We start from the raw sequence: 13,869 nt of genomic DNA on the forward strand, positions 1-13,869 counted from the left end.
AACCCGGGACTCAGATCATGATTTGAAACAGCAGGAAGAAAGTCAACCAGTACAGAATGAAGAAACAAGAATTCAAAAAACCGAGGAAACAATAAGATGACTCTAGGACATCTCCAAACATGACAGCATCCAAATCATAGAGATGCCAGAAGGAGAAGAGGAAGAGCAAGAAATTGAAAACTTATCTGAAAAACTAATTAAAGGAAACTTCCCTAATTTGGTGAAGGAAACAGACACACAAGTCCAGGAGGCAAAGAGAGTCCCAAACAAGCTGGACCCAAAGAGGGCAACACCAAGACACATCATAATTAAAATGCTAAAGGTTAAAGATAAAGAGAAAATCTTAAAAGCAGCAAGAGAAAAGCAGAGTTATCTACAAAGGAGTTCCCATAAGACTGTCAGCTGATTTCTCAAAAGAAACTTTGCAGACTAAAAGGGACTGACAAGAAGTATTCAAAGTGATGAAAAGCAAAGACCTACATCCAAGATTATCCAGTAAAGCAATCATTTAGAATCGAAGGGCAGATAAAGTGCTTCCCAGACAAGGTAAAATTAAAAGTTCATCATCACCAAGCCCTTACTATATGAAATGTTAAAGGGACTTACCTAAGAAGATCAAAACTCACAGTAAAATGACAACAAACTCACAACTATCAACAACTGAATCTAAAACAAAAACAAAAAAACAAACAAACAAAAAAACCAAAACCCAAAAACATACTAGAACAGGAACAGAACCACAGAAATGGAGATCACATGGAGGGTTATAAGCATGGAGGGGCAAGAGGGACAATGAAGGGAAAGGCACAGGGAATAAGAAGCATAAATGGTAGGTACAATATAGATGGGGGAGGGTAAGAATAATACAGGAAATGGGGAAATGGAGAAGCCAAAGAACTTATATGCGCAATCCATGGACATGAACTAAAGGGGAGGATTGCTGGAGGAAAGGCAGGTACCAGGCAAAGGGGGACAAAGGGCAGAAAAAATTGGGACAACTGTAATAGCATAATCGATAAAATATACTTAAAAAAAAACACTGAATCTCCTGTGTCAAAAACCAAGAATATGTTTGTCTAAAGCAACAAGCTTTAGTTTTGTTTGATCTGCTCTTGTTTGATTTGCTTTAGCAAATGCATCTTATGTCAGGCACTCCTGGACCAAAATTCAAATTGTTTTAAGCATTATCAGGTAATGATGATGTTGAATTTGAAGGTTAACCAAAACTCTTACACCAGCCTTAAAATCAAGATTATTTACACCCAAATTGATCAATGTCTCTGCATTTTTAGCAGCAGCAATAGTATTTTTTGTGTAATGAGGTACCAAGTCCTTAGACTTACAGCTAATCCAAAAAGCCAATCAATTGCTTCTTGTGGATCTTGAATCTTGAAAGGACATACATTTCAAAGAACTTGGGCCAGTCACTGCTATGGGGGGGTTTTCTTAAATTACATCTTCAAGCTTGTAATGTCTAATTTTCTGTTCTTCAAACCAAGAAACAAAGTTTCTAAATCGTTTGATTGTTGCAGCTGAAACCAGCAAGGTCTAGGCTGTCCGTCTGGAACATGGTCCAGACCTCCCACTCTGGTCCCTCCAGGTTTGGTACAAGGGGCAAAAGCACTGGTAACAACTCATATTCTTGTTATATTAAAGTCCAATGTAACAACTCATATTCTTGTTATATTAAAGTCCAATGTCTTGTTTAGAATTTTAAATGGATCATTTATCTATGCATGACTGTGAAATATCACAAGTGGTCATTGGAAAAAGTTGGTTCATTTTTGTCATGCAGATCTTCTAAATGTTGATACAGTTTATCACACAATTTCATCAGAAGTTTTTAAATACAAAAAAGCTGTCAGTCTCACACCAGCAGATACAAGATTTCTAAAATTCTAATTTTCAGTTCAACTTCAACTACTGAGAGGAGTTTTGCTTGAAATGACAGGCATATTTCCATTCATTTGAAGAAACATGTACCATGTGTTTATTTGCCATTTGTCTAAATAGTTTGTCAATCATTTTTTCAAGTAAAAGTGGTATTACAACACACAAACAGCTGTTCAGGTCACAAATCAAACAAATGTCTTTGAGGACCACCACTGTACTTTAGAAAACAGCAGTGCTCCATGCATACCTCCAATTTTGCCACATACGCTTATTAAGATGTGTACTTGACAGGTATATGTAAACTAGTAAGTTTTAGCTTCATTCAGGACAGTAAGTACAACCAGTACTAATTACTGTGCAGCAGTGAAGAATACAATTAATTCTGAGACTGTTTGATGTCACTGATTTTGATTCTGTGCTAAAACTCCTGTAGTTTTATTACCCATTGCTTCTCACCACCAGTTACAAATGTCAGCACATTTAAAAGGCAAATAATTTCTTAGTATTATCATAAAATAGTTTTTCTTTCATGCACCACACTTTGCAAACTACTGTATTAAAGTGACTGAATTGTTTTTAACATCACTGTCAGTTTATATAAAATATGAGGCAACTATATGCAAATAATAGTTTATAAAAGGGTCACCATTGTTCAGAGGCCTTAGAAAACTTGTTCCTCTTGGAATTTAAACACTTTTTTCTTGCCATTTTCTTATACTATTACTGCAACATTATGTAGAAATCATAAAATAACTATTAGTGCTAGAAGAACATCTTTTCTACCTCCTTTTTGTTTACAGGTAAGGAACCAAGGCAGCAAGCATTTATCAGACACAACTAACTCCAACAAGTGTTTACTGAATTTCTGTGTCAGAAGACTGCAGTGTGCTGCATGCTATGAATGAAGGACACTCATTTCTCACCCTCACAACTCTCGTATCTAGCTAGCTAGAGACACTTAGGTATTAGAATAAACTACATTACAACCTCATGTAAGCTACATCAAACTTCATATGAAGTGCTACACAAACACAGATAAGGAAGCATTGGAAAGATAGAGGAGAGGGGCCCAGAAAATCTGAGCAGGGTCTAAATAGCCTGTACATAAAACAGGAAGAGAAAGAATATCACAAAGAAGAACCAGCTTGAGCAAAAATAGGAAAACACAAAGGTATATTGTATTGTAGTATTACGTAATTAGAAGTAGTGCAATGGAGGTGGTAGGAGAATCAGGAACAAGAGCAAATGAGATTGAAAAAATTAGCTGATTACAGGAACAAATTTAAAGGACACATGGACAAAAACTAGGGGGAGGGTGTTACTGGGAGGAAAGTGGGGGAGGGTTGGGTGGGTGGGCTGGATTGGGAGTAAAAGGGAGAAAACGTTATCTTGAACAATGATTAAAATTAAAAAGAAAAAAAAAAATTAGCTGAAATCAAGATGGGGAAGCCATGAATGCCCTACTAAGGAACCTAGACTAGATTTATATAGAGATGGGGGGGGGGGGGGGGTTGGGAGAAACAATGAAGTCTTTTTAGCAGGAAAATGATTGCTACATTTGTATTTGGTAGTATGACTGGAAGCTAGAGGCAAGAAAGCAAAATAAAAAGATGCCAGAGAGATTAGGATTACAGTAGTTAGTAGAAAGGTTAGGGTACACAAAAAATGTATTTCAGAGGTAAAAAAAAATCAAGGTTAACTGAATGTGGGAAATTCAGGGGGGAAAAGAAAAAGATGATTTTTAAATTCCAAGAATGGTTAACTGGTAAGTTAATCAAAGGTAGAAGAGCCTTGAGGAGAGAAGGCAGTAAATTTGGTTTCAAATGGGTTTCAGAGAAGTACCTGTCCAAATGTCTCAAATTTCAATGCATCCACTTTGGAGGTTTTTATTATAAGTACTTGCTAATAATCAAAAAAATACTTCACAGTCTCTAAGTTACTTAAGCCTTAAAAAAGTGTACAATTGTGATTAAGAGAAAGGGTATATTATCAAAAAACTGGAGTCAGTTAATATTTGAATTATAAGTATAATGGTTTCAAAGGAGACAGCAAAGTAAGCTTGAAGAGAAGTGACTGGGATTATAGCTATGCTTAGCATTGTCTAAACAAATGTCTTAGTACTGCAGAAATGTAGTACCTAATACTTCATTATCTGCTCTACTTTCTGCCAAAAATGTATTAAGTGTCAGTCAATGTGGACACTTCTTTCTAATGGAACACAGCAAAAAGAAAAACAAAACAAAACAAAAAACCCACTATTGAACAGTTTGCATTTTTTATTAAAAAATTACATGAGAAAACTCCTGGCACAGTATTTGGCATTTCTCATTTATATCCTTACAACCTCAAGGCCTTAATAGCAACATTCTCATTTTTCAAAATGGAAAAAAAAATAGTAGAGCTCTAAAAAGTTAATCTGCCAGAACTGCTGCTAGCTCAGTAAGAATTCTTTAAACTGCTTGCTGAGATACCAAACTACCAATGGGGCATCTACTATGCACCAAGATACATCAAGAAATGAGACATTATATCCAAGGTCAAGCCAGACAACCACTGGGTGAATGAGAATTTGGGAAGAAAGTAAAATTTTAGGAAGAAATTTAAGTTGTACATGACTGTAGAAATATACTGACTGAAAAAAGTGCTGTTCTTTTGGAATTGAAATTCAACATGGCCCACATTTTAATTAGCTAGGGCAGCTTTGTTTTTTGCTTTGTTTTAAATACTATTCAGCTTTCAAAAACACTAAAAGCAAGGGCTTATTCCAAAGGATCCTGTCATCCTGGGTTAAAAAGTCTGATCATTCCCTCACCTAATAATAAATGATCATCAAATGTCAGCCTAAATAAATTCTCCTCCTTCTATTTATATCATTTAAAGGGAATGATTAAGCTATTTATAAACTTACATAGTAACAGTGTGAAGATCAAAGGTTGACCTGTATACAAGATCTGTCCAGAAGGCATCCAGCTACGTAATATGAAAAATAAAGACATTGGTTGAAGAAGATACAAGAAAAACACTGTACACCGGACAATGACGCATCAATCCCCTTTAAAGGAGGCACTTTGGGACCTCACTCAATTCTCCCAATTGCTATCAGATGCCCCATCATATATTCCTGAATCTCATGGCTGGTCTGAAATCTCTTCCCTTTCAAAGGTGATTTTAGTTTTGGGGCAAGCCAGAAGTCACAGGGTGCCAAATTTGGGCTGTAAGGAGGCTGAGTCACCTGGGTGATTTGCTATTTTACCAAAAATCTCTGACCAAGCAAGAACATGGTATATGAGCAGTCGAGTTGTTGTGATGAAGCTGCTGATCACCAGTTGCCCATAGCTGGGTCCTTCTGAATCATCTGAATAGTTTCCACAGAGGAAATGTTTAAGCTTAATGCAAAATCTGATGCAGATTCGTTGCTCTACTCCCTCAGTCCATTTTGAATGTTATGGCCACACAGTACATACACTCACTCAGAGGTGTAGACTGCCCCCACTGACAAATACAGTGAAGTCATCATTGTTCACCATGTGCATTCCAGTCCACTCTCCTTGGCTGCCATGCCAGGTTACATCCATGTCAGGCAAACACAAATCCTTCTTGTTATATTAACAATGGCTGCACTTTTTCCAGACAGACTTCTTATATATTGTCATGGCCTTAGCAAAGTTGTGGACTGTGATACGTTGCCCAGTAGAAGAAAAATAGTACATATCTAATGTTAAATAAAGTAGGCAACATGCATATAATAAGTTCAATGTCATAAAAGAAATGAAGAAAGGCAGACTAACTGCAGGAAGAAAAGTTTTTCCTTCAGCTTCTAAAACAATAGATATATTTTTAAAAAAGGGTTTTTTTTCCATCCAAAGGGCCACCCTAGGAACAATGCATGAGTAAACATGAAAGCAGATTTTAATTCCATTTTTTAAAAAATCAAGTGTTAAATACTAGAATGAGCCATTTCACAAAACAGCTCAGTCCATTTATTTGTACTTAAGCAAAGACTGGAATGTTACACAGAGAATTCTTTAGAGACATTAGGCAGTAACAGAGGCTCTCAACCCTGAATGTGCATTAAAATAATCCAGGGAAGGGAACTGTTTAATGACAATCCCTACTCCCAGTCCCAAGACCCATTTTAGTCTGGGATGGGGCCTGAGTGCCTGTCTTTTAAAAATCATCAGGTAAAGAAATCTTAATAAAATAAGCATATTGGATCAATGTCAACATATTAGTTGTGATATTATGCTATGGCTTTGCAAGATGTTACCACTGCAGTAAAGGGTATGTGGGATCCCTTTGCATTACTTTATGTAAGCACATGTGAATCTATAATTATTTCAAAATAAAAGTGTAATAAAAAAATACCCAGGTGATTCTGTTATGTAGCTAAAGTTAAAAACAAAAAAATCAGTGAACTGGAGAATCTCAAATTCCTACCAGATCTAAGAGACTGCAAATGATTCTTTTAATCTTAGCCACTGAAAGGTAATTTGGAATTCTTATCATTTTAAGGTATAATAATGCTCTACAAAGCCAAATACAAATATTTAAGGTTAATCCAAACTAAAAAATCCAAAAACTACTATGCCCTCTCATTGGTATATAAAGTGAATGGATAAACATTATATATAGTTGTCATTCCCCTTTTGACTGAGCCAGATATGATAGATAGATAGATAGATAGACAGACAGACAGACAGACAGACAGGAGCCTCTAAGGTGGCCCCAAAGATCCCTACCTCCAGGTCTTCTCTCTCATGTATAATCCGCTCCTCTTGATTATGGCCTGGATTTAGTTACTCACTAACAAATAGAATATGGCAAAGTGATGGGATGTCACTTCTGATTGAAGTTATAAAAAGATTGTAGTTTCCACCTTGGGTTCTGTCCCAGACACCTTGCTCAGGAGGAAAGAAGCTACTGTATTGTAAGGTATACTTTATGGAGAGCCCACATGGCCAGGAACTGATGTCTCTGGCCAACACCAGCCCATGAAAATCTGAGGCCTGAACAGCCACATAAATGACCTTGGAAGGGGATCCTCTCTCAATCAAGCCTTGAAACCTGCAGTCCTGCTTGACACTTTGGTTGCAGCCTTATAAGAAAAGACTCTGAGGTGTAGAAGGGGAGATGTAAGAGTATATAAGGGGATAAATGGTAATGGGAAAAATGCAGTAAAAAAACAAAACCTATTAAAAAAAAAAAAAAAGGAAGACACACCCAATCAAGCTGAATCCAGAATGTTGACCCATGGAAAACTCTAAAATAGTAACTGTTGTTTTTAAGCCACTAAGTTTTGGGGCAATATAAAACTAAAGAGCAGTAATGGTAAAACCCAATAAAAGATATCTACTATGATGACTTGGGTCTACTTTTCTTCATGGTATCAAACCTCCAAGCTTCTACAACACTATCATCATCAATTTATAAACTCTTCTGCTTTAGCTGACTTCACCTTCCTAATTCTCACTTCATTCAATTTCTCGGTATGGCTTCCTATTCCTTTTTCCATCCATCTAAATCCTAGCAATCTTCCAGATCTGAATACCTGTTACTATTCACTTAACACTTGACTAAACTACTTAACTGACCCTAACAACTTTGAGAGTCTAAATTCAGAGATCATGAACTCCTTCAAAAGAAGGCTTCTCAGTCTCTTTAACATTTAGTACAGTACTGAGTAGCCTTCACAGTATCCAAGACCTTATATCCCTTTCCAGTGTATTAAATAAAGAAACTCAATTATTTCAGTTTATAAAACAAAAGGCAAAAACAAACAAAAAACCCCTAGCAATGGGGAAGGGTAGAAGGAAAACCAAGTGCTCCAACCTAAAATGTGAATTGTCACTAGTTTGGTTTGTACATTTAAAAGAACGGAGTAAAGACCACCATTTGAAGGATGGCCTAGTAATGCTGTCCAGGCTCTTGAAATTTTCCTTCCGTCAGCTGCTTAAACAACTTGCCTGCCACCATTAACCCATCTCTGTAGTAATTTGCAACTAGTTACAACAAGGAGAAAACTGCCATTAAATTTCAACTACATTTTGCAGGAAAAAAAAAACATACAGACTTTTTGGCCAACTCAATACATCAGTGTACTGAGAAACGTTAAGCAGTACTTTAACTTGCATTACCATCACTGCTTGTTAAAACAGACTGCTGGACCCCACCCCTAAAGAGCTTCTTATTTAACAATAATTAATGTACTTAAAGTTTCTACCTCAAAGAGATAGTTGGGAAAAGATGAACACGTTCAGAAGTAAACATACCCAACACCTTATGACCTTCAAAACACACACCCACACTCTCATACACTTTCTCCCCTTCCTCTCCCTCTCTTACCCCGAACACTCCACCGGAACAAATTAACTAATTTAAGTTCATTTGATGTGCGTACTCGAGTTCAACTTCTTGAAAAAATGGGCATCTCCAATTAAGGATGTTAAAACATTAATGTAAAAAAAAGATCAATTTAGCAGTAGTTCGACCCTCTTGTTTTAACTTCCTAGATTAAAAAAAAAGCTAAAAAAAAAAAAAAAACCCCTAAAGGTTAAAATATAAATTAACTTGCCATTTAGAAGAAAAGGCAGGACTAGAACTGACTCCCAGTCAGTGCAAAATACTCTACAGTATCTCTCAATTTACTCTTGAAATTTCACATTAGAAGTTCTTTAAATTAAATCTTTTAATTAAATAAAAGGGGTGACATACCAACAGCCAACAGAAAATTTCCCCCACCAAGGATTAAGTTATTACTGTTGTCTTTTTAAAACAAGTTATTTAGCATAATAAATCTGATAATAATAAGATGCCCACCCACCTCTCTATACCTCCTTTCGGACCACTCACATTTGAACAGCCCCATGCCCCTGTCCCTCAATATACTCTTTAAATGTGGCATTCCTAAGGGTTACTTTACTACTGCCCTTCTCACTCTACTCATTCTGAGTCTCAAAATTATGACAGTGCACGAACAGTGACTATTCTAGTGGTTCATAATTGTCACTGAAGTGAATAAAAATATATATATGTTCAGGCTCCAAATCAGACTTAACTAATGAATAACAATCTCTGGCAATAGGGCTCAAAGACCTCCACATGACCCTAAGGCAAAAGTTATAACACGGTAATTGGAACACAAGCACAACCAACATTTGTGAACACTGTTGTGGAAACACAACATGCCAGAATTGTGTAGTCTTTAATAAACTACCTAGCTAATTAGGAAATTACATTTAAAAAACTTACTTTTTAGTATTAGCAATACTAGTTAGTTAATATACTTGGGTAAGTTAAGGGCTTTAAGCATTTCTTTATCATTGGTTCAGGTTCAAGATAAAAGAATATCCCTGATCTTTTCTGAAAAGTTCAAAAGGTAAAGTACCATATTTTGCTGTGTATAATGAGTTCCCGTGTATAATGAGTGCCCACATTTTTGGTCCAAACTTTCATGAAAAATAGCTTTCGTTTTAATTTTTTAACTCAATTTTTATGTATTTATATTCAGATACATTTATACTATAAAGAAATTTTAGCATTTATTTTTTAACGTATTATGGTACACAAATTTTATGTAACAAATAATTATAAAACACAAGAATAGGTATAGCATGCATCCTCATTTTTCCCTCAAAAATTTGGGCAAAAAAGTGTGCATTATACACAGCAAAATATGGTAGGTAGCCACAAAGAATTTAAATAAAACAAGACCAAATTAAACTATAACAAGCATTACAGAAAGCTAAAAAACCAAGTTTGCTAAAAGTGTTGACTCATTTGACTGAAGACTAGAACTAACCAGCAGATATAGACAAATAAAAGTATTTGTTGTTGCCCAGAACTACTCCCCCAGAAAAAGTAATCAAATTCCCAAGGGAAGATCAACTTGGCAATCTTTTTACATTTCAATCTTTTTCTCCCGAAAATGTATTTTCAAATTCACTAATAAGATACCTAATTTCATATCGAAATGTATGCAGCACAGGGGTGGAGGGAGGGCAAAGTGTCAAGGCATTTTAATTTTTTAGAATTAACAGCAAGATAAGCTGAACAAAGGAAACACAATGGTTTTTAACCTGATAAACTTAAAACTTATTCTCACATTAAACCAACATTAGCTTTTCAAATTGAAAAACTTAAACTGATATTTAAGGCCTCTATGAATATAGTCTTATAAATCAATAAAAGATAAATATCCCAAAAGGGGGTAAAGTGAGCAAATGCAAAGGGCAATTTACAAAAGACACACCAATGCCCAATACACATGTTAAGAGTTCAACCTCGTCAGTTTTAAAAAGTGAATTTTGTAAATGATGATCATTTTGCCCCAAACAAGCACCAACTGATGGGGGGGGGGGGGGCTAGCATAACCTTTTCTGAAAGCAATACTGTTTCAAATGCCTTGAAAATAAGCAAATCCTGACTCAGCAATTTATCCTAAGAAAATAAGAAAACATTCAAAGATTTATCTATGAGGATATTCGCAATGAGGTTTATGAAAGCCAGAAAGTAAACAGAAAGGAAAGTCAATAACAACAGGTACATTAAATAAATTAGTTTAGATCTGTGATCACATAAGCACTTGAAAAATATTTACTGACAGGAAAGGGTTGAGATGCCTTCTGCTTTTTTCCTACTGAAAACATTAACAGGACAGTATCATTCTGTTGTTATTAGAAAATATGTACAGCTTACCCAGAGATTTTGGTGTATCTCTATGGGTGGCAGCTTATTTTGTCTTTCTTCTCCTTACCGAGTTTTTTCTTAGAATGTGCATATATTACCTGTGTAACTTTTACAGTTTAACTCCATTAACATAAGTAACCTGTAACATAATCACAGCATAGTTTACATCTAGTAAGTATACCATTTGAAGAAAAGGTGGTCTGGGATAAAAATCCTATCCTTTGATTTACTGATATTTCTGAATATGAACTTTCAACAAGGGATATTTTATATTTAGGAGCTCTATTTAAAAGCATCCTTAACATAAATTAGACTAGAAAAAAGAAGTGTTTAAAACTCAAGCATGGAAACATGGTAAAAGTAGGACACCTAAAAAATCAAGTATTTTGTAGGTCTTTTTAGGTCGGTGGTTTACTCTCTCTCCCCTAAAATAACCAAGAATGAATGAGGTGGAGTGCATTACCTATATATCTGTTCCAGAAGTGGCATAAAGAACCTGTAAGGTTTGACCTCAGTGATTAAGACACAGCTAAGAGCTGAGAAAGTTGGATGAGATTTAACTATGTGAAAAGAGATCATCAGTTAGAAAGTTTAATAATAAAAGTCTTGACTTCTTTTAAGCTAACTGAAATGCCAATAAGCTAGGTAATAAGTTTGAAAACATCAGGTTTTATACAGTTGTAAAAATTAAGAGTATTTAACGTTTTACTGTGAATTCCTTTGACAAAGAGTCCTCAAAAACAGAAAAATTCTTAATTTAGTGCCCTAATAAGTCAACTGTCATATTTGGGGGATTAGAAAAAGAACAGTAAAACTTATCCTTCTTCTACAACCCTTAAGTTTCCTCCTTACACCACATTATCTGTATGAAGTTTGAGATTTCCACTCTTTAGTAATAGCACCAGATATCAGATTTCTTTTACCACTATTCAAAACACTGCTTTCAAATGGGCCTAAATAGATGGTTTAATTGTCAAAAAAAGTACTGCTTACTAGACAATACTGTAAAAATCTGTTAATCATGCAAACTCAACAATCAACAAGTAGGCAGTGACATACTGCTAATTTGCCAATGAATATTGGCCCATCAATTTTAAAGAAAAAAATGTAATGACTGACATACAAGAAGGCACAGTAACTTGCTGCTCATGTATATAGTCTCCTTCCACAAAACTTGTGTTGTCTAAAAGTTGCACTAAATCAAGACTTCCTTCTTATTCTTCAACTGTATAACTATGTTCCCCCAAACAAGTGGAAATTTCTTATTTCCTAAATCTCAAAACTGCAAAATCTGACCAAGATGGTTAAGTAAAATGTGGTAATCAATTTAAAACAAGCCTAACATACTGACTACGAAATAAAAATTACCAGACACGAGAGTCCAGAAGCAAAAAGTCTTTACTTTCTAAATCACAATAGAGTCCTGTCCAATGTCAAACAATAACACTGCGTTTTGCTGTTGTTTTAGCTGCGAGTCTGGGTATGCAATTTGCAGTAACTCTTCCAACAGCTTCAAGTAAGTCATAAGCTACTACTGGGAAAAGCAGCAGCAGTTAGGCTCCAAACAAAGACGTAAAAAAAAAAAAAAAAAAATGCCAGCAGAAGCCTCACCATCGGAAAAGAAGGCCCATCAGCACCTCTTCCGAGAAATAGTTCCCTTCCCCCACCTTTAAGTAAGCACTTAAGTCTGCCAAGCAGATCCATTTCTTTATTAACTGATGCCCACTTGGGGCAACCGTACACCAAGCTGCTCTTAGGCCTTCTCTAACCCCTTCCAAAAGTGCTCAAGTGAGACTGAAGGCCCGGGTATTCCTCTTCTCCACCATCCTTCTCCGCCCCGCCCCTGTGGTCGCTTCTCGTGCCAGAGGAAGGACACCGGACCCAGAGACAGCCAGGAATTGCCCGCACGAGAAGTCTCAGGCGGCAGGAGGCCTCCGCCATAGCAGGACCTGGAAAGCACCGCCCCCAGCGCACCTCCCTACACCCGGCTAACCGGCGAATGTCTGCTTTCGACACTCTCTTGTCCCCAGCAGAGGCAGCGGAGAAGACTAGGGCGGAGCGGGTTGGGCTGCGCACCAGGCCCAGGCCTGCCTCTCGGGGCCGCGCGGGCCTCCTGACTCTGCTCCCTAGTGAAGCCCGGTAGAGCCAAACGCGGCGGCCACCCTCACCTGGATGACCTCGTTGACCTCCCGGATACATTCCACCATGTGTTGCAGTATCTGCTCGGCCGTGAGCACCTCGTAGCGGTAATCCTCCTCTTGCTCGTGACCCGGCCCGCCACCGCCACCGCCACCGCCGCTGCCACCGCCGGGTCCCAAGGCGCTGCCACCGCCGCCGCCCGTCACCCCGCACAGCAGTCCGTCCCGCTCCCCGCCGACGCCCAGCCCGGGCTCCACCAGCTCCACCTCGCCCAGATCCAGGTTATCATCGTCCGGCTCGTCCTCGTCCTCCTCCTCCTCCTCGGCGCCGCTGTCCTCCTCGCTGCACTCTTCGTCCTCGTCGAACTCGTAGTTGTAGCCCTCGTCCGAGTCCATGGCGCGACGCGCGGGGGCCCAGCGGACGCTGCTCCTGAGGTGGGGAGAGGGCGGGGACGCCCAGGCTCCGGTTCTCGCTCCGGCTAATGTCCGGACGCAGGCCTGGCTCCGGCCCCGCGGGCCGCGGCTCCTCCCCAAGCGCGGCGGTTGGCAGTTGCCGGCTGGAGGCGGCGGCGGCGGGCGGGGGGGGACGCGGAGGAGGGAGGGAGCAAGGGGGCCGCTCGCCTCCCGCCTCAGTCAGACGCGGTTCCACTCCGGCCTCCGAGAGAAAAGAGTCCCCAGCGCCACCTCCACGGCCGCTGCTACCGCTACTGAGCCAACAAAGGGGCGAGCGTCATAGCGTCGCGCTGCGTAATGCGTCACTATTCTTGGCGTCACCGCGCCCCGCCCCGTCGCCCCTGCGTGGAGTGCGGGGAGACCCCACCGCCCTGCCTGACACTGGGAGCGCGCCACCGCTAGAATCGTCTCGGTTCCGGCTGCGGTCGCTACGAGGGCGGAGACCATTAGACCCTGTCCTTGAGGGGGCAGTGGCTTTCCCGTCACTGCGAGAGGGCCTTGTCCCCCCTCCCCCGGACCGCCCAGGGGGTGTTCTTTGCCACAGGCCTTAGAGATCCATACCCCTCCTACAAGCCGGTGGGCAAGCGGCCTTCTTGTCCACCTAGAGTTATTCTGGGAAGATCTTGGATGTTGAGCCAAATTCCTGTCTAGGCTACTAAATAGAAGTCTGTTTTATGCAGAACCTCTAAACGTGTGACAG

General features: G+C 39.0%; 1 protein-coding gene and 1 pseudogene across 1 annotated transcript in view; both read right to left on the bottom strand.

The window, feature by feature from the left end:
• ARIH1 (ariadne RBR E3 ubiquitin protein ligase 1) overlaps nt 1-13,298 on the bottom strand; it is a 144,601-nt gene extending 131,303 nt beyond the window's left edge. Inside the window, exon 1 of the mRNA XM_028505890.2 lies at nt 12,747-13,298. Within this exon, the coding sequence (XP_028361691.1) occupies nt 12,747-13,112 (366 nt within the window). The 5' untranslated portion in view covers nt 13,113-13,298. The remainder of the gene's footprint in view (nt 1-12,746) is intronic.
• LOC114491463 lies at nt 884-1,570 on the bottom strand (annotated as a pseudogene).
• Nucleotides 13,299-13,869: the final 571 nt, after the last annotated feature.

The sequence above is a fragment of the Phyllostomus discolor genome, chromosome 1, assembly GCF_004126475.2.
Source record: "Phyllostomus discolor isolate MPI-MPIP mPhyDis1 chromosome 1, mPhyDis1.pri.v3, whole genome shotgun sequence".
Taxonomy (NCBI): domain Eukaryota; kingdom Metazoa; phylum Chordata; class Mammalia; order Chiroptera; family Phyllostomidae; genus Phyllostomus; species Phyllostomus discolor.